The sequence below is a fragment of the Oxyura jamaicensis genome, chromosome 3 (genome assembly GCF_011077185.1).
Source record: "Oxyura jamaicensis isolate SHBP4307 breed ruddy duck chromosome 3, BPBGC_Ojam_1.0, whole genome shotgun sequence".
Taxonomy (NCBI): Eukaryota; Metazoa; Chordata; class Aves; order Anseriformes; family Anatidae; genus Oxyura; species Oxyura jamaicensis.
The window spans coordinates 95,814,575-95,841,568 of record NC_048895.1 but is presented as its reverse complement, the minus strand read 5'-3'; the positions used below and the strand labels follow the sequence as shown (position 1 = coordinate 95,841,568).

The 26,994-nt window shown below is 32.9% G+C and overlaps 1 protein-coding gene across 2 annotated transcripts in view; it reads right to left on the bottom strand.

Moving 5' to 3' along the window:
* Nucleotides 1-26,994, bottom strand: part of CSMD1 (CUB and Sushi multiple domains 1) — a 1,151,643-nt gene that overhangs the window by 292,621 nt on the left and 832,028 nt on the right. For both annotated transcript variants that reach the window (XM_035319885.1, XM_035319886.1), the window contains exons 13-15: nt 3,643-3,825; nt 1,554-1,880; nt 165-359 (exon numbers count right to left, since the gene is read on the bottom strand). In XM_035319885.1, the coding sequence (XP_035175776.1) occupies nt 165-359; nt 1,554-1,880; nt 3,643-3,825 (705 nt within the window). The remainder of the gene's footprint in view (nt 1-164; nt 360-1,553; nt 1,881-3,642; nt 3,826-26,994) is intronic.

Sequence of the window (26,994 nt, the reverse complement as noted above, 5' to 3'; positions counted from 1 at the left end):
TTTCTATTATTGCTCTCTCATTTGACTGGAAAAGTGTTAAAATAAGATAAATAAGTAACTTCAGCTACAGCAGTCTCATTTGTGTATGAAATGTGAAAAGTAAGCTAAAATTAAATAGCTTAATTATTCAAACTGTAGGTGTAAACTAAAGATTGTGCCTTTACCTTCACAACGTGGGACAGCAGAGCTCCATACTACATTTCCATCCTGCAAAATGCATGTTATGGATTCAGAGCCTTGGGTCTTCACAAAACCATCATCACAATGAAAAGAAACAGAACTTCCCAGAAGGAACCTGTCTCCAAAACGCCTCCCGTTTATAGGAATACCTGGATCATGGCACTCATTCTGACCAAATGCTTATAAACAAATACAAAAAGAAAAAAAAAATGTATATACATATATAAGCACACATAGCAACAACAATAACAATATAAACCTTCTAAACTCTGTCTCTTTTGGAGGAGAAGGGGAAGGGGAGAGGGGGGAAGGGAATACCCTTTGATAAGCAACAGGATTACAATATAATTGAAAATTTTGAAAATGCCCCACTACAAAATCTGCACTGGATCTTATGACATTCACTACAATACAACATACTTCAGATTCTCAGTCTTTTTAGTTGTGTGTGGCACATATAAACAAAAACACTGCTTAAATTTTGCAACTGTTTGCCTCTCACATGAGAAGTGCAGTTTCACATTGCAGCTAATCCAGCATAAATAGAGGCTACAGCTAAAGACTACAGCCTCTACCTAGGCTGAACAGAGCAACCATCTGTGGGATGTGGACAGCAGCCTGCTTCCAGCTGGTGGAATATCAACTCACTGGGACCCACACCTCCATGTGGGGGGTGTTCTCATTGGTGTATGGATCAGTGACTTGTCGAGAACAGTACGGGTGTACAAAAAGCTAGAGGATCTAGATGTCTTTCAGGAGATGTGTGCAACCCACACTTCAGGAAAAGGGGTGAATGCTTGTAACCAGTGTCCTGTGTATGTAAATCTTTACAAGGCAGGGTGGGGATATATTAGAACATGAGTCAGCAAAGTACCCTTGCCACTAAGAAGGCTAACAGTATTCTTGGACACATTACACATAGTATCAGGTCGAGAGAGGTGATCCTTCCTTTCCGTCTACTCAGCACTGGAGTACTGTATCCAGCTCTGTCATGCCCCCCTCCACTCCCTAATAGAGACGCAGACATACTGGGAAGAGTATGTCCACTCTTTTCAGTGGTGCCCAATGCCAGGACAAGAGCTACACGCTTTGCATTTATAACAGATTCAAACAAAATGGGCCTCAAATAAGGAAGGGAATTTCTCGGTGCTATCAGAATTAAATAAGTAAATGATAAAATATCAGACAAGCTAATGAAAGGAGCATCATAAAGACATCTGAAAGCACTGCAATTATACAAGTATTACAATTTTGTGTTTTCTCCTTTTCTGGGCAATTCACTTCTGCATTATAAAATACAAATATGTTCTACTTTTCACTATTATGATGAAAGACAGCTTGACAAGACATAAAATAAAAGCATAGTTTCTTACTTGTGTAAGTGATATTAAATCCTCTTCCAGTTGTAGAGTGATCTGACTGAAATTCAAGTCTTACTATGTGCCCACTGCTAGCCAGCTGAGAAGGTACCTCATTTCCAGAAAAAGTGCCAAGAGGTGGTAAATCTGAAATCCCATCATCTTTCACAGTAAGGTAGTCAAATTGAGGTTCCACATCAAAGTCATTGAAAATCAGATGGATTCTGCTTCCTGGCTCTGAGATAATCAGCCATACGCAGTTCATATTGTTCCCATACTCCTCAGGATAATTTGGTGAAAGAATAATTCCAGACGGTGTGGTGAAGTTGAAGAAACATGAGACTAAAGAAAATAACAATAGATTCTCAAAATACTCTATAAACACTATGAATATTTGTCTTTCAATTCTTGTAGAAAAGGGTATTTTTGAAACCTAGATTTGAAAACTACCACATATACAGCCTGGAGATTAGATTGTTAGAGCACTGCAGGTTTTAATTCCCCCTATGATACAAAGTGCCTGCACCAGAGCATACAAGATATTAGAAGAAGTATATAGAGAATGTCAAAGAACACAAAAATATTCCTCGATATGTCAGAATTCAGAAGAATTGGTAGGTTACTTTGTTCTGAAATGAAAATGCAACCTCCAATTCTTTTTTATTTTTTTTTTCCTGAACAGAAAATGATTGTGTTAGAAAATGTATTTAGAAATCCAAAAAGAATCAAGCACGAGAACCAGTCTTTGTCTGTAGCACACCAAATTCATGCTGATGCAAAGATGAGCACAAATGTAGCTGTGCCTTGGTCAAGTACTCTTTAAAAGTATATAGCATAAACTTATTTAACCTCCTGTTTCCCTTTGATAGTACAGGGTGATTAAACAGAAATGATTCATATCTTTCCACCTTTTTCACTCTTTTGGGTCAATTTTCACCAACACAATTCCTAACTATTTTGGAGTCATGATCTTGAAGCTGTTACTTCAGTAAAAAGAGCAGTACATTCAGAAAGATGAAGGCTTACTGCATGGTAATTAACACAAAAGATAACTATTACTCGGCTCTTGAAGTGCACTTCAAGAGTGCACTTCAAATTGAGCTTAATGTTGTAAATACATGTTGTAAGTTCAGGTCCCATTACCTTTCATAGGGCATGTGCACATCAAACAGCAGAGCAGTAAAATATTCCAAACTATTGCCAACACAAACTAATGTATCAACCCATGCAACACAGTGCTATGCCAAAACACAACTTCTGTCTTCAAAAGGATTGCAGCCATGGCATCTCATGCCCAGGCTTTATGTGCTTACACACATTCCAGCATTACACAGGCATATAAAGGCTGCTTCCATTCGCACAAAAAGCTCAGTCAGCTTGTTAAGTCCTGTAACCAACACAGCTGCAAAATACATATATGTCCAAGCAGAACATGACACCACATTCTGTTGTTTAGAAAATCGGTTACTGAATTGTAAGACTCTTTATAGAAAAGGTAACGCTATCTGTAGAACTAAGTGCCTAAGTGTATACCTGTGTACTAAAAAATATTTACTCTATTTTACCTTAGAAAAAAAAAAAAACAACCTCTATTTAAATCTATCTACAATCTTACCTACAAATGTATTTTATCTTTTCAAACAAAATTCATGTTTAATAATCTCACCTCCCCTTTTCCCACGTTTGATATCCTCATATTCCTTAAATAAATTTTAATGTTTTATTAGGATATCAGGAAAACAAAAAGCAACACAAAACAAATCTTTTCTTATATCTGTAGACTGCTTTGCAGTGCCAGAATCAATGCATGTACCACAGTCCTTTTGAGAATTTATATGCTGTGTTCAATAAGAGTCTTCAGCACACATTTGTATTAAAAATGTTAAATGATAAAATTAAATACAAAATGAGGGGATGAACATTCTAAAGCAATCCTATGTGATGGTACCCATAAATGAGCTACCGTGAAGCCAACTAAGAAAAATACATGACTGTTAAAAGCCTTCAAGGTCTTTGAAATGTTTTCCTGCTGGCTAGTAAAATATGCTAAGAAAAGCAAGAGGTCAGAAAATTATTACAGCAAAGAAATAATAATAATTCTTACAAACACAGCTGGGTTTGTTGCCAGACCACTGGTTGTTTTGTTGACATGTAATTGTTCTCTCTCCCACCAGTTCAAAAGCTGCTTGACATTCAAAGGTAAGTGTGTCTCCATGCAGAAAACTACTGCCAGTCCTTTTCCCATATGATGGAATTCCAGGGTCTCCACAACCTCCTTTCTCAATTTCTGAATATCAAAAAATTCAAACACAAGAGTAAGGAAAATATATTTGCCAGCAATTTACATGTCAGTATAAGAGGTGCCTTCAAAATACTTGACATTATGCTTTAAACTAATATTTACAACTGAAAATGAACTAGAGGTAAAGGCTTTAAAAAAACCTGCAGGCTTAGGATCCTGTGTCTTCCATACCTGCATTGCTGAAGATACCAAAATCTTCATGTTTAACGGCATGACAGCACTGAAATACATCTTTTTTCATGGTAAAATTATAAAGCCATATACAGTCTCCATTCTATCATGGAGATTTATTGACATATACAGCTTATTTCTGTAATGAAGTACAAGTAATAAAGAATTTAATTTAACTTTCAAATCTGCAATTCATTAGATAATGTTATTAGCAATAAAATTAAAAGTACATAATTTATTGGTAAATTCTATTGGTTGTATTTAAAGCACCAAAATACAATAAACACAAAAATACAGTAAAACTGAGGAATTACTTTTAAATCTCGTACTTCAAATTAGAGCCATATTTTTTTGCCAGCTGTGTTTAGCTTCACTGAAAAAAGATTAACATTTTAGATCATACTTCCCAGACATCCTCTAGAAGATCTGCTATTTAAATATTATTTATTTTGTTGATATTGAATGCACATGTAGATAAGAATATAAAAATCTAGTCTCCTGAAACCTATGAATAACAAGAATATTAAAGACAGGAAATATAAATATTAAGTGCCTGCACTAGAAATGCTGTATCATCTTGCAAATTACTCTACAGTTAGCTGCCCATTGAAAACGAAGAATACATTTCTTTGCCATCAAATTTAAAACAGTTTTGACATTAATTTCCATCTGAGCAGCAACCATAATAACGAAGCACATCTGGTTCTATAAACTGTGTTGCTACATCTGTAGTAAAATGATGTGAACCTCATTCAAATGAACTCAGCAATAAAATTTTGAAGTTATTTAAATGTTTCACAGTTTAATTCAAGGTATGAAATTTGAAATATTCAGGATAACAAGAAAATTCAACTCACTGAACAGTATTAAGTATTAATATAATTTAACATAATTAAAAATGTCTGCTGTTATATATTGCTAAAACTACTAATATTAAATCCAGGCAGAAGCATACAACTTGGCATGCTAACTCCAACAAAAAATTTAATATGCAGGACAGCATTATTATGGTACATGTATTCATCTACTATGCTTACAATCTTGAAGAAGTTTTGAACAGAAGTACATATCACAGAATCACAGAATTTCTAGGTTGGAAGAGACCTCAAGATCATCGAGTCCAACCTCTAACCTAACACTAACAGTCCCCACTAAACCATATCCCTAAGCTCTACATCTAAACGTCTTTTGAAGACTTCCAGGGATGGTGACTCCACCACCTCCCTGGGCAGCCTGTTCCAATGCCTCACAACCCTTTCAGTAAAGAAGCTCTTCCTAACATCTAACCTAAAACTCCCCTGGCGCAACTTTAGCCCATTCCCCCTCGTCCTGTCACCAGGCACGTGGGAGAACAGGCCAACCCCCACCTCTCTACAGCCTCCTTTAAGGTATCTGTAGAGAGCGATAAGGTCGCCCCTGAGCCTCCTCTTCTCCAGGCTGAATAAGCCCAGCTCCTTCAGCCGCTCCTCGTATGCTACATTACACAACAAAATAGGTTATACATCAGGGTAAAGAGAGGTACACTTTTTTTTTTTTTTTTTTTTTTTTTTTTTGGTAATCTTAAAATCAGACTTTGAAGAGAAAATTAAGTTACTTTTCTATCTCTGAATTCAGAGCAGTTCCAGAGTCAGTTGTTCTGTTGAATTGTCTTACCAGAAAGCCAGAATGTATCAAATGAATGAAAACATCTTCCAAAAATCCAGGACTCAAATATATTAAATCAGCAGTAGAATAATATAAAAAATAGTCTGTATAAGTAAGGATTTCAAATTATATCTTTACAAATGCTTTAAAGTAGCTTTACCTGCCTGATCCTACTGAGGCATTTATTCTTAATACTACAATGGAACACTGAAAACTTGTATGTTCCCAGTGGTCCACACCCTAAATGAAAATGTGGGGAGGTACAGAAAATTAGAACCCATATTTTAATTGTATTTTAAAAATTCATCTCCTCCAGTGATAGCAGAGCTACATCTAAACCAGCATCTGTGAATGATCAACACTCTTCCAAAAAACTGTTGTGTCTTGGAGGTCAGGGCAATACCATCTTGGGGCAGAAGTGTCAGGCTGCAAACTGTCTGCAGGGTCTTGCAAAGTCACTGCTTAAGATTTATCCCTTAAGAGAAAGCACCAAGTCTTTCTTTCCATGGATACAGAGGATGTATCACAATATCTTTAATTAATGAATTTACTGAAGTAGAATCAGGATGCTTTCTAACTCTCAGGAGATACACCAAGCCCTAGGAGTGGGTTATGGATCAATGAACCAAAACGTTTAACAGAAATTACCTAAAATTAAGCTTTCTGACAGGTTGAGGATTCATTTTTTATGGGAAGATAGTACAGTATGTCTTCAGTCAGAATTGAGGTCTTACTAAGTGAATACTTAGTGTGTCTTAATATATCACCCTTCATCCACGAATGACCGGTTTTACATGGGGTAGAAATATAATCTGAATTTTAAAATCTCTTATTTGAAAGCACAAATAAACAGCTAAAATATATTTAAAAACCCACTAATTTCAGCTGAAACATGTTTAAACACGTTTATTATTTAGAAATATAAAAATTTAATAAAATCTGTTGTTTGCCTCACAAAAACATATTTCAATGTTGCATTTTAGGTTAAAATGCATTAGAATGATTATTTTATCAAATTATTTTACATTGAAAAGACAAATAACTCATAAAAATGTCAAAATGAAATGTATTAACTTTATTTCTATCTCAGCTTCCAGGGTTTGTTTGTTTCTTCAACATAAAAACAATTCAGCAAATGTCACAGCTTGTAAGATGCTTTTGAGGATATTTGATTTGCATTTTGGCAATAAAACATTTGAAAGATTCCATCCAGCTCTAGGAATCTGCATCTTCTCAAAGCTTGGAGTGAAGACCATGTGCTATTATAGAAAATGTACTTTAGTCAAAAAAATTATTCAGCTTGACTGAAATCATCCATTTAAATTGAATGGATAGCATTCACTACTAGCGTCAAGTTTCATACATATTTCCTGCTATGAAGATTTACTATAACATACACATAATTTCTTATTCATATTAAATTATGGGTGTTATTATCAAGCCCACATTTTTAGATCATTTAATATTCTACCAATTAATTTAACTGTGAACAACAACAACCAAATATATATATATTTGGTATATATATATAAATATATATATAAATATATATATATTTATATTTATATATTTATATTTATAAAGTAATATATAATATATTAATATATATAATATAATATATATAATATAATATATAATATATAAAGTAATAAATATTATAATATATATTATATAATATATAAAGTAATAAATATATAATATATTTATAATATATATATAAAGTATATATATATATATATATATATATATATATATATATATATACTTTTCACTCCACAAAACCAGAGAGAATTTCCAAGTTAGATACAGTAAAAGCTTTCCACTTTCCACACCTACTCAGTTTAATGTCTTTCCTTGATCTTGAATTACAAACTATTAATGCAGGTACTAGAAAATTTCCTTCCAAAACATTTGAAAAATACTAAATCCACAAAAAGTTTTGTCTTAGCTGACTGAATTTCTCATAGATGCACCAACTGCAGACAGAATGTATGTACTTTTCTCTTTACTGAAGAGCTAGCTTTCCGTCACATATATTAATGTCAAAACACAACTTAGGGAAGAAAAAGAAGATCAAATTATGGATTTTGTATTTATATATATCACAGCTTCACAGAATCACAAACTATTTGTTTGTATCTAGATTCAGAGTATTACGGACATAGTCATTTCCACATTTCTCTGTCCTCTGGGATTTGACACAGCCTTTATTTCACTGTCTCCTTGCAGACTCCCACTGGTTTAATCAAATAACATATTTTTAGCATATATCATATTCAATTGTTTCTGGTTTTCATGTACTCTTTTGGTAGTCTGGGGAAAGAAACTTCTCATCTTGTTTGTAAACTAGAAGTGTTTACTCAATTTCAAGGAACAGTCTCTAATTTTGGAAGAGTGACAAGATCAGATATCTAGTGGGAAGATCATATCCCTCTGAATTGAATCAAAGACATTTCTGTTGCTGTGTTTTCTTTCAAATGAAGAAATATGGCAATTCTAAAGTGATATTAAGCACCTAAATGTGTACTAAGACTAATACTTGAAAGGTTTCATGTTGCAGTTCTAGTCTTTTTAATGAAAGGGTTTTGTATTACTTTGACCCTGGTATATGAAATACATAATAAAATATTTATGGGTTATAACATTTTGCAGTCTTGTTTTTTTTTTTAGTCATGGTAGTAACTTGCCTTTTTTTTCCTTGGTACTACATTCCAAATGCACAGTTAAAATCAATTCCATAATAACATTATGTTTTCATTCACGCTATCTGATATTCTAGCTTAGATGATCAGTGAATCTTCATGAAATAAATAAATCTGTAACTATATACATTTTTTCTCATTACAGCATTAATAATATCCTCACACATAAATAGACAAACTTCAGTAGCTCAAGGTCTGTCAGAGAGTCAAAGTTAATACCTTTAAAGTCTAAATTCATAAATTTGACTATATTTTGTAATTATCATCTTAAATGTACCCAAGACAGTTTAAAGTAACCTAGAATCTGAGAACTGGCAGATGCACATTTAAAAATAATAATGATAATAATAAAAATAGTTTGGAAGTTCATTTCTGCATCAAATGGGACCTTTTCAGTTTAACATCTAAAGTCTTATAACAGGATACAAATGTTTGTGTTTAAATACAATAAAAATGATGACTTTGTTTATATCCTCTTATTATTTTTATCTTAGAATCATAGAATGGTTTGGGTTGGAAGGGACCTTAAAGATCATCCAATACCAACCCCCCTGCCATGGGCAGGACACCTCCCATTAGACCAGGTTGCCCAGGGCCCCATCTAACCTGACTTTGGACATCTCCAGGGATGGGGCATCCACAGATTCTCTGGGCAACCTGTTCCAGTGCCTCACGACCCTCAGAGTAACGAATTTCTTCCTTATATCTAATATAGAATATCTTCCTGCAGTGACGTTCAGAATACCTGACACAGCAGACTCTGACACTTAAGAAACACTTTCTTAAATTTAGAACAGAAAAAAAAAAAATATTGTTGTACAGAAAAAACCTTTGATATGACAAATGCTGGGTTTTAATTATTCCAACATTTATATTTTTTATTGTATACCATAAAGCTTTGAGCTGATCTTTGCATTGATCTCAATAATAAAACCTATTTGAATCAGTAGCATATTATATCTGCCCTATATCTTTTATCTGACTGTTAGAATTCAAATTTGAATCCCAGACAATGTAATTTTAAATCCTGCTTAATGAAAATGAAGTAATATATATAAAGACAAAGTCTGCAACTGTACTTTGACATAAAGCCAAAATGTTTGTTAAATCCATCATTTTTGACAGGCAGAAGAGTTATGAATGGACACATTACAAATGAGCTAAATAGACATTATTTCAACCTACACACGTGTTCTTCCCTGTCTTCTTAGGGAACACCACAATTCTTCAATACCACAATTAAATTACACAGTTAATATTTTAAACTGTAAGTACTTCTTCATTGGCAGGAAAAGTGACCTTGTCTCTCTAGGACTTCAGCATAGGAAAAATAGAAAGCAGAATTAGCAATGGTTTTACCACTCCTGAAAAGATTTATAGATTGTAGTTGTAAAACATTTGCATAGCAAACTCATGGAGCAGAGAATTCAATTAAGTATCCGTAAATACTTTGCTCCTCTGAAGTACACTTTTCTTGTTTTCACAGGAAACCATGGTGGTTTGCAGAAATAAACCAGCTGCAAATTATATAGGAGCTTTCAATATTGTAAAGCAATAGTTTCAGTTTGGGAAAAGGAACCAGAATTTACAAAAGGTTCCTTCTGTTTTATACGTTTTTGTTTTGTTTTGTTTTTAAAGAGACAGAAAGCTAACCATACAAATACCTGAGGAAGCACAAAATGCTACTGTTTATATGAAAAAAAAAAAAAAACACATTTCAGCCTTCTTTGAAATGCATGTGTAATACTGGTTTCCCAAATTTCAATATGTTGTTGAAAATTATGGGAATTTGAAAATACTGACAAAAAAAGAAACCCCTATACAAAGAGAGAGAGAGAGAGAGAGACGGACGGACAGACAGACAGGGAGAGGGGGAGAGAGAGAGACAGAGAAAGAGGGTCAGGAATACAGAATAGAACATAGGTAAGAGAATGAAATTATGATATATATATGATTCCTGCAAAGTAACATGGGAACAACTACTGAAAGTGAAAAACAAATCAAAATTAACAGAAAAAAAAAATCAGATAGCACATAATTAGACTGTAAAGTTGGCTATTAAAACTAAAATGTGGTTGGCCTATAGCTAAAAACAGAGTGGCCTTACAGGGTAATTTCATAGGTGATAACAATTTTAACACTATTCCAGTAAATTCCTTCAAAGAAAAGTTACAGTACAATTTACTATCAACCCCCAACTATAAAAAGAGAAGGCCTCCTTCACAGATCATATAGTTCTCAGCAGCATTCTAAGGGCTGTCTCATAATTTCTCTCATATTTTTTTTTTTGTCCTTGCTGTCATCAAAAAGGCCACAGATCATATTCACTAGATTAATTTTTGTTGCTTCTAGTTTGTTGCATTCTATATCAATATTAAAACCAAACATGACCTTAGAACCAGACAGATGGAAAGCCAACATGTTTTTTTTTTTTTTTTTTTTTTTTTTTTTAATATAGGAAGTCTATTTAAACTAGCATAGAGATGGCTTGTTGGTAATAATACAATACTATACATATAAAAATGCTTTACAGTAATTAAGAAGGAAAAAAAATCTATTTGACAACTTTGCTCATTAAGTTTAATATTCACTGTGTACTTAAATATTCTATCAGAGAATACAGAAAAATCACAAAGATTTTTTTTATTTTTTTAATGATCAATTTTATGATTGTCCAGGGTAGATGCAGATGAAATTTGAACAGGAATGAGTACAAAGCTTTCTGTTACTTATTGCAGAGAAGTTTATTATCTCAACTAACTGACTGATGAAACAACAACAAAATTCATTATCAACAACTGCAGAACCATAAATATGGAAACAATTAATTTTGAGCTTGCAGGCACAATGACAGGTTAATTTTCAGTTTTTCTGTCCCTGTCTTCTTCCTCCCCCTTGGTTTCCAGCTACAGTCTGAAAGTTGTACAACAGCCTGCCCCAGCTTCTACTAATGCAGCAATTACCTAGGCTTCTCAAGCCTTTATCATGCGTGGCATTCATATAGCCATGTTTGACAGTAATTACTTGAACATATATAATATTAAAACAAGCTAAAATCAGCTTGGGCAAAGTTAGGTCCTGAGATCCTACACTGTTGCTTCAATAAAGAAACTACAGCCTTTAACCAGTAATGACAAAATCACAGCATTGGCCATATAATTCAATTCAAAACCTCTACATATTTATTATCCAAACAAACAAACAAACAAACAACAAAAAAATATAAGAAGTGAAATAAAAAGGGTAAATAGGAATTGACTCTTCACTGTCTTTCACAATAGAAGAACTAAAGCTTATCAAGGTAGTCAACAGGCTTAAAACATTGAAAGCGTTCTTCACACAGGGATTGTCTCTCTCTCTCTTTTTGTCCCTCTATCAGTTTGTGGGGTGAAATTTCTGTGTATCACAAAAAGTGATTCAACAAATACATGGAAGCAAACCTTACTAAGAAACAAAGAGGAAGCACTTGAACTATGCATGACGAGGGAATTATTCTAGGATTATCACCTTCTCTTGATTTATCACTGTATACTTCTGTTGTGGTTTAACCCAGTAGGCAGCTATGTACTACAAAGCCGCTCAATCGCTATCCCCAGGTAGGATGGGGGTGAGAACTGGAAAGGTAAAAGGCAAAAGACTATAAAAGAGGTTTTAGAAAGTCATTACATGTACGAGAAAGAAAAAAAACTAGCAGGAAAGGATAATGAAGAATAGGACAGGATAGGAAAATAACTGATTAAAGACTATTTAGAAAATATAAATATATTCAAGGGAAAAGGTCCAAATTAAATTCACATTACAGTACTCAAACTGAAGTGGTCTATAAACTATTAGCAATTATCTTCAAGAACTTATGGAGGACACAGGAGTTCTCAGCTTAGTGGAGAAGAGCATCTGAAATAACTGTCACAAAAATTGGAAAAAACAGGATCCAAGGAATTATATGCCGATTTATTTAACCTGAAAATATATTAGAACAAATTGCTGACAAATTTATTTAAAAGGATATCCAAGTGACACACAGGAAGTTCCATGTGCATATGAGGAAAAATTCTTTACTTCCTACCATCTGACCAATTCCTTTTTGAAGAGCAAAATCTTTTGATCTGATTGGGAATATTATGCCCACATCAGTTACAAACTATCAAATGAAAATAAGGAAGTTATAAACTGATAGCCAGTCTCAATTGCACTCACACAGGAAAAGTCTTGCCCTCAGCACAATTCAATAAGCACTCATTCTTCTCCAAAATTACTTAGTTTAATTGAAAAAAAAATATTAAAACCTAGTCAACGACTAGGTAGATTTATCTTCAGATTTTTAGATGTGAACACTTCCTCGGTTCTCTATGTTTTATTATTATTATTATTATTATTTTTCCCAAACTTTTTTTTGACTCCTAACATTTCAGTTATATGCCTCAAATTCAAAAATATACTGCAATGAAGTCATTCATACAAACAAGTGTCTATGTATTTTTTTTAATTGCAACTTCCACGCTTCAGCATAAGATCATAAGAATAAAATCATCAAAAGTAACAGGCATAAAAAACTAAATGACAGGTTCAAAGAAAAATAAAAGCTACTAATGTTTCCATTGTAATTGTTTCAGTATTCCTAACAAAACCAAAGCCTTTTGAAAACTTCATATATTATGTTTCATTATTTAACAAATCTATATAAAGCAAAGTTACTCCACTGTTCTAAGTATTTTTGAGATGGAAAAATTAGATAAGTCAGTTTCATTTTTGCTGCTTGCCAGTTTTTCTAACAGTAACAATCGAAACTACCTCAAGAGAGAGATTAACTTTAAAGGAAGATTTTAAAAGCTGAGCAGTGGAAAAATGTCTTTGCCATGTTTCTTGAAATCACAGTTCTTGTTTCTTCAAACCTAAAGTGTAATCCAGGTGGCCTCTAAAATATTAGTTTAACAGTATTACAAATATTATGTTAAATATAAAATTTAAGTAAAGTCTGCTTGCTTTTAGAATTCCCTATTTTTGTACAGAGCAACTTAATATAGTTGCATTAATCATGGGTTTGGGGGTTTTCTTCCTGTTTATTCCTATAAGAAGGATAGATGGTATAATGTTGATTTTCACTTACTGATTAGGACTAAATACCTATAGTAAAGGATATTAAGTCAGAATAGACATAAAACCCAAAACCTATAGTGATCACATATAATTTAGTTTGACATAGCTATTTTTTAAACGCTCAAAACAGTTATTTCTTTTGAAACAGGGAAAAGTACTTTTCATTCCCCACTCATACTGAGCAAGAGAATTCACTTATTTATTTCATGCTAAGAAATTGAACTATACAGAACACAACTTCCTCTTATGTTGAAAAACATGCAGAAATATAGTTTAAAAGCATAAAAAAAAATCCAGATTTTTATATAGGGAATGTACTTATAGGCATAAGAAGTAGATGGAACTTTAATGAGTTGCATTCTAAACAGCACTTATAAATATGAGGTCTGTATCTTGACTTCATAATACCTAATAGTAATCTATAGATACAGAGATCTGTTCTTTCACATATGGTAATCATGGAGAAAACTGGAAGTAGCACACTACAGCAGCCTGTGAGGAAGGATGGAGGAAAAAGTATTAGTTCCAACCATTGCTACAATCAGGTGATAGCAATCGTTACAGAAACCCACAAGAAAATACTTCTGCCTGGGAGCTTCTGAAACCATTCGTGACTTCAAGTCCAGAAACCTGATACATATTGTCCATAGGACCCTCTTCATCGTGGAAAGTCTTCTGCTTCTTATACCATATAATGCAAACAAATCAATATTAAGTTGTTATCCTCTCTGAATTTGTTACTAACTCCATTGTAAACCTAAATTCAGGGTCAAAACCACTATATGAGACTGAGGGCCATATAAAAATTTCAAAAGCAATATGTCACAAAGATCTCTGTCAAAACTCAGGAGTGCTAAGAAAGGAATGAACAGAATAAAGGAAATAAATAGGGTCCCTTCTTATTTTTATAATAGTTTGTATAGGTTAGTAAATAGTCATAGGTTCTTTTCTGTAAAAACACCGTAACAGCTGTGTCTACAGAAACTTTAAAAGCAAATAGAATTTTAACTCTGTACGACCAAAGCATACAGTGTTACCCATGTTGACTTTTAATGACACATGGACTTGTGCATTTGCATGGAAAATTGTATATAATTTGTTCGCTCAAACTGTGAAAATATTGTGCATTCTATTGTTTTACAGCAGAATATCCTAGAACATCTTTATCCAGAAATAAGATATCTTGAGTCCTGGCAAGCAAGATGTGGTACTTGTTCAGAAAGTAACCAATGTGTTACCAGTATTAAAAGTGCAAGCAAAGAGACTTTTGTACTTTTATCAAAATAATGGAACAGCCAAGACAGGAATCTATTTCTAAAGAGTTAAGGGATAAAAATACAATTAACACCAGTTAACAAGTTTTTATGGAAAATTGCTCATGTCATACAAACAATAGGTGTTTAGATTATAAACTTCACAGTGTATTTCGTCTTCTTTAAGCCATTTAAATTAGCAACACATGACATCCTAATTAAGAGCTGGCATCACAGAAAATCAATTTAGCACATACTAAATGGATGAAAATTAGATAATAAGAGTATCTCAAAGCATAAATGTGAATAAAGAATTATCAGTAGGCAACAGAAGTGCTTAGCAATTAGCTTAGCATATACTTTCTTAGCCCCTTCCTAACAATTTGTTATATAAATGCTATTACAGAAAAATAGATCAGTAGTAGCCATGGTATTGCTATAGCCCTGTGAAGCATATTGTGGGTGTAAATGTACACATGTGCATATGGGCCCATAGAAGTACTGCTTTTTCTCATACTCCTTCCAAAGGAAAAATCAACCATCAAAATTCCAAGCCTATGTCAGCTCAGAATTTTGTAAACAAAAGTTAGTGTTAGATAGACCTTATTTTCCCTTAGTTCTGCACCATATGGGTACCTACTTACAATGGGTGTTCCTTGCCTTTAAAGACCAAGAGAAAACAGTCCAGTTTTACTAAACAAAATGAAGATTAAAAGGAATTTTATGTGTGGGATATGTTAAATCTTCAAGATTGGTATGCTTTTGATGCAGATTATAGAAGCGGTCAATACCCAAACAAACAACGTTAGTTTTGGAAGCTAGGGGCTTCCAAATGAGAATACTATTTTTATATCACTTAGAAATTCTTAGAAATAGCTTGATTTATATCAACACTTGGGTGAGTTTGGAAGGAATTCTGAGAGATTATGTAAAGAGGTCCAGCAAATGAAGTCTTCAATTCATTGCTATTTGGAACTGTTTCTAGTTTAAACTGTGTTTTGATGGTAGGTAGCAAAAGAGATTTTTACAAGATTCACAGTGCAGCCTTCTAATACATACCATAAAGAGACCTGTACAATATTTCATACAACCATACCACGCCAGTGCATACCTGTACATGTAATTATTTTGTTGCTATAGTATACAAATAATAAAATAAATAAATGTGTTCTTTTCAGTGAAAATGATTAATCAACTGAAATTTCACAAAAGTGTGCTACAGAGTCTTCATGGAAATTTTCAACCATCTATTTCACTTTGCATAGATAGTGTGGATATCTCAGGTGGAAAAATCCATTTGACATCTTGCTTTTAAAGTTTCACACTCAGAAGAAAAAGAAAAAAAGGCTGGTTTATGCTGGGGGCACAAGCGGGGAGGAGAGACCCTGATGGAGTCTAACTCTACTACGCCACTATTAGCTGTCCAATTAAAGTGAAAGGAGAAGATCAGAAACAAAAACTAACAAACAAAATCCTGTGGTAGTATGAAGGGCTTGTGAAATATTCCAGACTAGACCTTTGATAAATACAATAAATATAAATAATAAAAGTTGTCTGATTTCTACATGTATTTACAATTTGATACAGTACACATACTAAGAAAATGTTAGAGTGACATTAGTTTTCAGTTTGGAAAGTCCTGGATGTGGACTAGGGTGATGCCTACAATGCCTTTCTTTATTACATTTCATCCTACACAGGGATTGCATGTGTTGCCCATAGTAGCTTTGTAGCTGTAGTTGTGTAGCTTTAGTTAAGATACGATCCATTCCAAACATTATTTTTTTTTTAAATGAAGATAACTTTTTTAATGGTTTCTAACATGAAGCAGAGGACTGTGATATGGTAGGATGGGAAAGTATTTATTATACAACATAACAGTGAATGGCAACGGCTTTAACTCATTGCAACAAACCTAAAAACAAAATGGAAATACACATCTTAGTGGTTCATATCAAGGTACATGTTCTGGTGAAAGTACCCTAATACTCCAATACTCCATACAAATATCTATAGCACAGAGAAGCAAATAGATCAGATAAGAAGACAATCACAACAAATACATTGTGTCCACTTTCCTTGAGCACTTTTTGAAAATTAATGGAAATTAAAAAATAATAATTTTAAAAAAAACCTTTCTTTGACTTACATTTCTTGCTAAAATCCTTTAAAATTTCTCTTCTTTTCTCTATAGGATGCTGTTAGAAAAATAGCAAAATAGAAACCTGTGGAAGTGCATTGAAGCAGTGGATTAGATTTTGAACTGAACTCAACTGTTTATCATAATATTTGGAATCACATATCCAAAAAAGCGCAGTTGCAAGCTAAGTAAGTTTGAGAAATGATACTCACTGAAATTCAGTAATATTTATATGACATAGTAATGCAAAACAATAGAAGCATTAACAGATTCAAAATTTTTATATTGTTATATCAGTCAATAAAAGGTGACTGTACAAAACCTGTTTTTTTTTGCAAACTATTTCACGCAGAGACAATAAAAACATTAGAGAATAAAAAGCTCCAATAAATGTAAGACTTGGAAATGGCAGAACCATTAAGACAGCACCGAGGGTGCTGCAGATGATAAGAAAAAGCCAAAAGGTTTGTGTGCTCTTAGTTTTGTGAGGACAGTTATGCAAGTGCACACATGCTGATACCACCCTACGGCAGCTAAACAAACCCAAATATACTGACTTCCTGAGGGAAATCATCCTTTTTTTTTCTTTTTTTTTTCCTTTTTTTTTTTTTTTTTTTTCCTTTCAAAAGAGAGGACAAACAGATCAACAGGCATATCTAAGGACACTGACTGAAACCAATCTGCATCTGTCTCTACAAGAAGTCGTGTACTTCATTTATTTTACATAACTGATATTGCTAGTATAGCAGTAAAACTTTTATTGCTTTATTATGTGTTCTAACTGTAATGACTTTGTTTTGAAGTAAATAGTACTCTGCTTTCTAAAAGTTCCTTAACCGCTAAGGCAGTCTTTCACACACTGGAGGGAAAAACAAAGGGACCTTAAAAAAAGTATAATAATGCCAAGTCTATAATTGATTTGTACAGAAATTGCTGATTCAAAATCTTGCTATGAAGAGTATATAATTTCCTACTCATTAAAGAATTGTCCATGCCTGGAAAGTCAGGGTACAAAAGAGTAGATTACTGGTCTGTAATTAAATGCAGAATTATTACAAATGCCATGGATTGTTTGTTTCTTTTTCAAGATCATATTACAGACTTAAACTGTGTCCAGTGCAGGACATTTGTACTGCTGTCCAAATTTAATTCATTTTTGAAACTGTTATATTAGTTACTGTATTAATATGATGTTTTTCACCTACATTCAGCATATACTTTATAGCCTTATCTCCACAAACAGCCTATTTAATGTAGTTCATTACTTTTTGAATTTAGAAATCTTCAATGTACAATATTCTATGAGCTATGTTCAGAAAATACCAAGACTACATGATTTAGAAGATCAATTTTCTGGTAAATATCCTTAATTCTTTATGATTAAAAGAAAATTGAGTAGTATTATACACTCAGAAGAGTGTTTAGATGCAAAACCAACGTGCAAGCACACACAATACCAAATTATGGGGTCACTATATCTTTCTGTTAACCTAAATCAGCAATTCACACAATTAATACTCTGAATGGGTCTTATTTTTACATAATATCATGTATATAACAAATATATTATTAAAAAGGCTTAAAATTGTTCTTGTCAGTATTTTGAATTATGAGCTATCATTTTTTAAATTGCACAGAAAGATAAAGCATTATTATAAATCATTATTTTATCTTGAATAATAATATCCTGCTTTCATCTAAATTGCTAACAAAACAAGAGAGCATTGTAAAAAGGCTGCTCTGGAGGATATGCTGACTTTGTAACAGGTGGAGGTGTTTGCATGTCAAATCAATTTTAGTCAACATGTGAAATTAATGTGTGTTTATGAGCTGAATGGATAAATCACACAGCTGGTGAAAGAACTTGGAATGAATATTGAAGAACTTTGAAGCAACTCTTTAGTGAAATAAACCTTTTTTATTTTTTTTTCAGAGGATTTTGTAAATAGAAATCTTTGTGTCTGAATGAAAAAAAAAAAAAAGTGTCTGTATTTCCCATAAATCTAGGATTTAGAAGCAAATCGATAGCCTCAACAAAATCCTAAAAATGCAGACTTACTTTAACGAGATAATAGTAAGCTTTCAGTTGAGTTTAGAAGATGGAAAAATGCCTATGTACGGGAAATTCCAAAAATGTTTGGTCTCAACAACAGCAAAAATGAATCCATTATATGAAAATAGCATGATGTTCATAGCAATAAATTCCAGTATAGCTTTAATAAGGCATCACTTTTACAAAACAAACTTAAACAATGTACTGGGAATTGTTGGAGGTGGTTTACAATTAACAGGACCAGGCCTCCAAGGATTTAGATGGCATCTGGTGCAGGCAGAAGCTTGTATGGAGTGCACTGATGTCATACACCAGCACCCTAGCGATAATGGACTGGGTGGGTGTCAAGGCACCATCTGTGTATATAGACCGGACTGCCAGCTCCAGTGATTCAAAGCAAATTTATTCTCCCCACCTCGACCCTAAGGCTTGCATCTCAGACTGTCCCACCAGATCTGGCTACTCGAATGAAAAGTGAAGAATCTTTCTTTTTCCTTGTCCCCACACAAAATACACACACACACACACACACACACACACATACGTGTAAGTACAAAAACAACAACAACAACAAAAAATACAACAAAGCTACACAAATTAATAATATGAAAAACTATTTAGGAAAACTATTTAGGAAACTAAACAAGAGGTATTAAGTAATCTGGGTACTGATATAATACTACATGAGTAGACTTGTTATATAATAAACTATCTGAAACAGCATTTTTTTGCTAAGAAACACCAAAAGAAACAAAGTTTTTAAAGGGACAGCACAGAGCTATTCTTTGAAACGTGTCAAGAAAGGTTGATGCACTGTTCTTTCTCTTCCCAATGTGACCTTGCTATGCAAGTGCTTCCTTCCAAGGTTGTTCTTAGGTTAGCTACTCTGCCTAAATCTCTACTGCTAAGTACAGCAGGAACATCAGTGAGACTGAACACTGGATTGCCAACCACCCATGCTTCATAAACTCTATCATGCTTCCTGATGATGCCTACCAGCGTTCTCTGAGACATGATTCGGGGGACAGCAAGCACTAGGAACCACTCCCTAGTGGACTGGATGGACAAGACTGCGTTAGAATTTAATTCCTATATTCTAGTCACTCAGCACCACTCTACAGGCTTTATATCTTCGGACATGCCTCATCACAGCCCCTGCTGTGGTGTCAGGCTCCTTGTCTCTGAGCCCAGCCCGCATTATAGAAGATCATCATGATAAGGGATGCTCAAGTGAAGCTGTTTTCCTTCTTATAAATCATTTCTTTTTCCTAGATTATTTCTTACAAAATTATCATAAAAGAGCCAGTTTTAAAGGTTGTTTGCTTGTTTTTATGGCAGATGGCTACCCTGCCAATCAGTATTTTTTCTTTATCTGATATTACTATGCAATATTTTAGTGTATCATATAATATAAAATAGATTTCTAGTGATAAGAGTATATGGTCTCTGGAATTGGAAAAAATAAAAATAGTTATTATATCAAATGATTAAAGGCATTTTTGTCACTAAAGAGAAAGAGGGAAAACTCTTATGTCCCTTATATATAATAAAAATATAAGTTGAACTTATTTTAAAGTTTTACACAAAATGTTCAGAATTACTTTTGGAGTGTGCAGTGTATTCTGAAACACATACAATAAAACCACAGCATGAATGTTGTGTAAATTTTGAGATGAAACAAGAATCAAACCCTTTGAAGTCATGAAAATCTTTGTAATTAATTTTCAGAAATAATACATATTTCAGAAATAATGTATACTTCTACAGATGCAGAATAAGAATAAACATGGAGGTAATGGTGACTTTAATAGTAATCCATCAAAGGGTAATAATGTACATTCTACATAGGAAATAAAAATGAGTATTTTTGTATCACAGCAAAACTAATACATGAAATATCTATAAATGCATAAATACGTATTTTAAATTTTTTAAAACTTGATGTCATGAAGACTTAACTATAAACAAGATTTTTTGTATGTTCTCTTTTAGGGAAATTTGTCAAAATAAACACGTTTCACGAGCATCTCATGAGAATGAAGGCTTAATATATTTTTATTTATTAAACTATCCTGTATTACTTCATTAAAATAATTATTTATGGTGACCCTGAAGTGCTGACACCATGCATATACATACAGAAAATATTGTGCCAGTCAAAGCACTCCTAGCACAAGATTAACTTTGATATTTACATCATAAATACAAAGTGGTCCATTCATTTTTCAAGTTCTGATGGCTTAGAAAAATGTAGTTTTTTTCCTATTGTGCCAGATAAATATTTGCCTCAAGGAAATTGCTGTTTTTTATTATTATTATTATTATTTTCTTGTTTTTCAGTAAAAGGCAATAATGGTGCATTTTCCTTTACAGAGGCAAATTAAATATTTAGCAAGATTTATAAAACAATGTTTTCTTTATAAGTTTATTGACTTCATTGATAAGCTATTACCTTTAATATCACATTCATACATTTCTCCAGGAGGATATGCTTAAAGAAAATGTAAATTTTCAAATAGAGTCAAAAGTGTGTCAGTTAACACATCATTTAAGCAATTCATTCATTACCACTTCAAAAAGGATGGTTTCTTGAAGTAATATAAACAGGAAAATAATATTTAACATAAGTAGCAACACTGAGGAAACAATATGAATGCTTGACTTACTGCTCATTTGAAATCTAATGGTTGATTTTAAAAACAAGAACACAGGTGTCATGCATCAAAATGCTTCCAAAACAGAGGATAGACTCAAGGCTTGATCCTTGAGTGAAAAGAAGTACAGAAAATTGTCACAAAAATCAAATACTTATACAAGAATTTATCATAATATTGCTGAAAACAAACAAACAAAAAAATAATAACCTGTTGCTGTTTAGCTGTGATATATCTTTCTTTCAGACCATAATTTGCAGAAACTTTACACATGATGGAGGATGCTTAAGAAGGCCAAACAAACAATCTCAGTTGTTGATTTTAACATGATGCTCTGCATATTTCACCATGTTCTGAAATACACTTTACATATTAGTAAACTGTTACAATTATTTTGGCTTGTAGAGGAGTGAAAGGATTATCATCACAGGTAATGTAGGGGGAAAGCAAAAGTCATGGAGCAAACACTGTGGCATCTTCTATAACAAAAACAACTATTTAAAGGACAGCTAAGTGGGGAAGTTTTGAGTGGTATAAAGTTACTGCACATTTCCGTTTACTTAAAATAATGAAGTTGTTCTCAAACTTTTAAGTGAGCTATATCTGCTAAGAAGACTAGGACTTATTTTTCAAAGACACAGTCAGTCACTTCAGACTCCCTACATACTCTGTACAGAAAAAAAAAAAAAAAAAAAAAAAAAAAAAGACCCATCTAGACCCATCTCTCTGGCAATCAGATCCAAGGAAACAGCATGAAGCTGTGACTGGGGAGGTCCAGGCTGCATGTCAGGAAAAGGTTCTTCACTGAGAGAGGGTGGTCGGGCACTGGGACAGGCTCCCCAGGGCAGTGGTCAAGGCACCAAGTCTGCTGGAGTTCAAAAAGTGTTTGAACAATGCTCTCAGACATATATTTATAAAATAAATTATTATTAAAAATTAGGTAATGCTTACATTTAATTCTCATTTACATATTATTCTTCTTTCTTAGAAAATGTCAGATTTATTTTTAGATTTTTTTGCTTTCTAGTCTTTACAAAAAATGTAATGTTAATATTTTTTAAAAATATATGATTATAGTAAACCTTTAATTAAGTTTTGATTAGAATCTGGAAGTAACATTTATGTTAAAGTCAAGCATACTGAATAATTAACCTGAATGAAAAGCTATATAACATTTTCCTTTCTACAACACAATAAAAATGTCTGAACTATTTTCTACATGGAATGTGTTTAATTATGATGTAAAACTACTTTCCAGAGAAGCTTCACTAAAAGAATAATTTTCACTAGCTGAACTAAAACACAACAATTCTTTCTTATTCACAGACAACATGTTATTGTTGCAATGCATAATATTTTTATACAAAGAGGCAAATAAAGACTTTCAACTCCTGATAAGTTTTAACTTGTTGAGCCTATCACTGAAACAATATGAATACACATATGTCAAATCAGACTCAGTTGTTATCTGGAGGGGAAAGGAGAGTAAGGCTTCTCATTCACAGTCACGTCATATAGTTAAGAAAGAATACATGTTGTATACTGTTAAGCCACATGTAAAGTGTTGAGGGTACTTAGATTTAGCTTTTTTTTTTTTTTTTTTTTTTTTAATGCTGAAGCTTAAATATTGTAGCACATTAATAAAGGTACTCTTCAATAAAATGAGAAAATTCAAAATGCACAGATATCAATCAGCAAACCACATTTTTTCCTACATACATATCCTTTTAATGGAGATTGAGAATCTCCATTATTAGCAAAAAAGACTGAATTACTTTCAAGGTTACAGTGAAAGAAACTAATACATTGCTTAAACATTCTAACTGAACATCTATACAATAATCCTTAAAAAGATTCAAACAAATAAGAGATATTGATTGTATGTCTCTGGAGCATAATTAGTATAAAAACATGGTAAACTTGGTAGAAGGCATTGGCAAACGTCAAAGAAGATGAAAACAGGATGTTAGAAGCAGAGTTATGAGTATAAAAGTTAAAAAAAAAAAAGTATAAAATGGATTTAACTTTTGTACTCACACTTTTTGTTGTTGTTGTTATTCCCTTAATTTCAGAGGGAGAGAAAGACTTCTACAGTGTGATAGCCTTACCCCTATTTATGTCCTACACTAAACATCTGTTGTTGGGAAAGGAAGTGGCATCGATCAAAATTTGATCTTACCTACTACACACAACCTGCTAACCTATTAAAATTCAATATGCTCAACCTAGTACAACATATCATTGTGATGTTATATTCCTCAAGCTCATCTGTCTTTTCTAGATAGGAAAGTGAGTTCTGTCTGACACCCCAAGCACTGTACAAAGCTTAGGCAAAGATATTCTTCACTGTCAAAATTTATTTTGAAACTGGTTTATTATCTTAGGAAAAAAAAAAAAAAAAAAAAAAAAAAAAAAAGACACGGAGTAAATTAAGAAGCTCAAAGTTTTCCTTGAATACCTTATAAGGTGTTTTCTTTCCCAACATTACACTGTACTTATTGGTTTCCCCAAACGCATATCTAATTCTGAAAGTCCTAAAAAACCCTAATTCTGTTAATTGCTCTCAGCATGTTTTATCACTTCTCCAAGAGGTAACAAAGATTTATATCAATACAGATACTGCAGTGACACTTGTAAGAATCCAGATTTTATTTAAGCTATTTGTGTGTTTGTAAAACCTAGAATGGATAAGATTTAAGGTTTACTAAGTACTAGAGCTGTACACAAAAAGGCAGCTGGCATTTATCTGAGCAACTGAAATATGTATTTGAAAGTATTTTTCTACTAGTCTCAGGAGGAAAGAAGCATCTTCTTCCTAACAACAACATAATGAAGAGCTTAAAGATTTACTGCTCAGTTGAGCATCAATACAAATTAATGTTGTAAACATGACATTTTCAGCTGCTTGCAGGGGCTGATATACTTCCTGAAATCAGATATCTTAATAACATCAAATTATATAAAATGCTCAGGATTATATCATTGGGTCACCAGATTTGTTTTATAATGCTGTGATGGAACTACAGGATAGGCAAGTGAAGTAACTTCATTATTTTATAAACATGTAAATGCACAAATAAAAGTGAGTTCTAAACAGACTGTCAAGCAGATGTTATACACGTTATCAAAAAGTCTGGAAGTCAAAAGGTAAAATATTTTTATCAGGCTGACAGGTTTATAGGCCTGAGTGGGAGAAAAAAAAACAAGCTTAAAATTCTAAAGCATTTATGTCTAAAAGTTCAAGCTGACTGGCATCTGTTTCTGCATCAGTGTAGTACAGCTGATGGGAACACAATCATGGAAGTAGTCTAATGATCAGCCTGCTTCAGAATCCACCCTCGACCTTACCAGCCATAGAGCACCTATTTTTAGTTATGGCACTCATGTGACATAAGTGAAATATGTCAAACTCAGGCACACTATTCACCTTATCACACCTTATAATTCCTTTTTTTTTTTTTTTTTTTTTTTTTTTTTTTTGGCTGAGACCTAGGCGCTATCAGGAAGGTGCACAGAGCCAATCAACTTATTGACCTGACATCATTGTCTGATATTGTTGCAAGGCATAACATAATATGCATAATATGCCCTGACCTGGATATGCTTGTCAATGGCTTTGTCCATCACATCTACATAACAGGTAAATGTATGTTTGGATATGTATTAAGAAACGTTTGAACATGAAAATGAAATAATTTCTGTATAGATGTTTTCATATGCCTAGGTATGATATTACAATATTCTGCTAGGACAGAAATAATTCCTTTTCACAGAAACTGTAGATACCGTCAGAGAATTCTTTCAGAAATTTACTGAACCGCTCTGTTAAGAAGTTTAGGTACCTGTAACAGAGTATGAAGGACTTTCAAATATTGTCTATAAAATAGCTTCTTAAGGAAAGTAACCTTAGGTGCAGAATATTCTTCTGTATTTGTTTGTTTTTCTTGCTGCTGTTTTAATGTTAGTAATTTTAGGTTGAGTAAAAATAATATAGCTCCAGTATGGCTTAGAAAGTTTAACAATGAAATCAAGGTGGTTTGTAGCATCCTGCATTTTACTTATAAATAATGTACTTATGTATAGTTAAAGTTTAAATGACTTTCATCCTTATAATACATGACAACTGAGTTACAGAATAAATATCAAGGCGACTATTGTATTTCTAACTCAGTAGCTGCTTATCAGTTTTGTCAGTTTAGCAAACTAATCTCAGTATTAGTTTTGCCAACTGTGCTTTCCATAGTTCACATTCTACTGCACAGAGTGATATTATTCTTCTGTATTCAAAAATATTACTAGTAAGTATTTATTGAACATCTGTGTCTTATATCTTTCTTGTGGATCCAACTAGTGTAGAGTTGCATCTCTCAGAGAAATCTGAGAAACAGGAATATAGATAGCATGTTGTTTGTACTACTACATATTTCTGACAGTAAGATATTTCTGAAGTTGAGCCAAAGAAGAGGTATGAGCATATGGAAAGAAATGTTATTCCCTTAATCCATTAGGTAAACTGTAAATATTAGTAAATTTTCCATTTAAATGACACGTATCTGTAATTAATCTGTAAAGCATATCACCTAATTTACAGTGGTCATTTCATGTCATTTTTAGGTGCACGTTCTATGTAGGATGGGTGAAAAGAAGAATCAAAATTTCATAACCAATTTCATAGTTAGAGTGAGACAAAGCCCAGCTAATCTGTCATTTTTCTACGAACTGCTGTCTATGACACATTGTAAATATCAATTAAAAATAATTGATTTTACTGTAATAGATACAGAACCAAAATTCAGCCAATCAATTGTAAAAAAAAATAGTAGGAGAGAAAGAGGATTCATGTTCTAATCAAAGCAAAACTCAAACAGGTAAGATAAAAAGAGGCTCCAAGAAGCATATGCTTTACTTAGCCTCTACAGACCACTTATCAGCCATCAAAGCCTGGAGTTTGCTTTCTTCTTAGCTAACTGCAATCACAAAGACAGTGACTTTGAGGTCACATGTCACAAACGATTAACTTTCCCATCATTAAAATGAGATTCTATTTCTGGACAGGTTAAACAAAGAGGAAGCAGAATCTTTGACATGACAGAGGTTTAAGATTGGACACTTGTCCAAAAGCAGAAGATACATTGAGAGCAAAAACAGATATAAGTTGTAAGAGTGGTTTTAAAAAAAATAAATAAAAAGAGAGAGGGAGAGAAAGAAAGAAAAAAAATCTAATAATAGCGATGAGAACATTGGCTCTATGGTTATTGGTGAAACCAAGAAGTTATAATTTACGTAGAAATAAGACATTTTCTATATTTCTGAGATCGTAAACATTTCACATTTTAAAATGCTGGAACCACTTTCCAAAACTACAAAAGCACACAAATGGTTTTAAAACAAAAGAAAAGAAGGAAAAGAAGGAAAAGAAGGAAAAGAAGGAAAAGAAGGA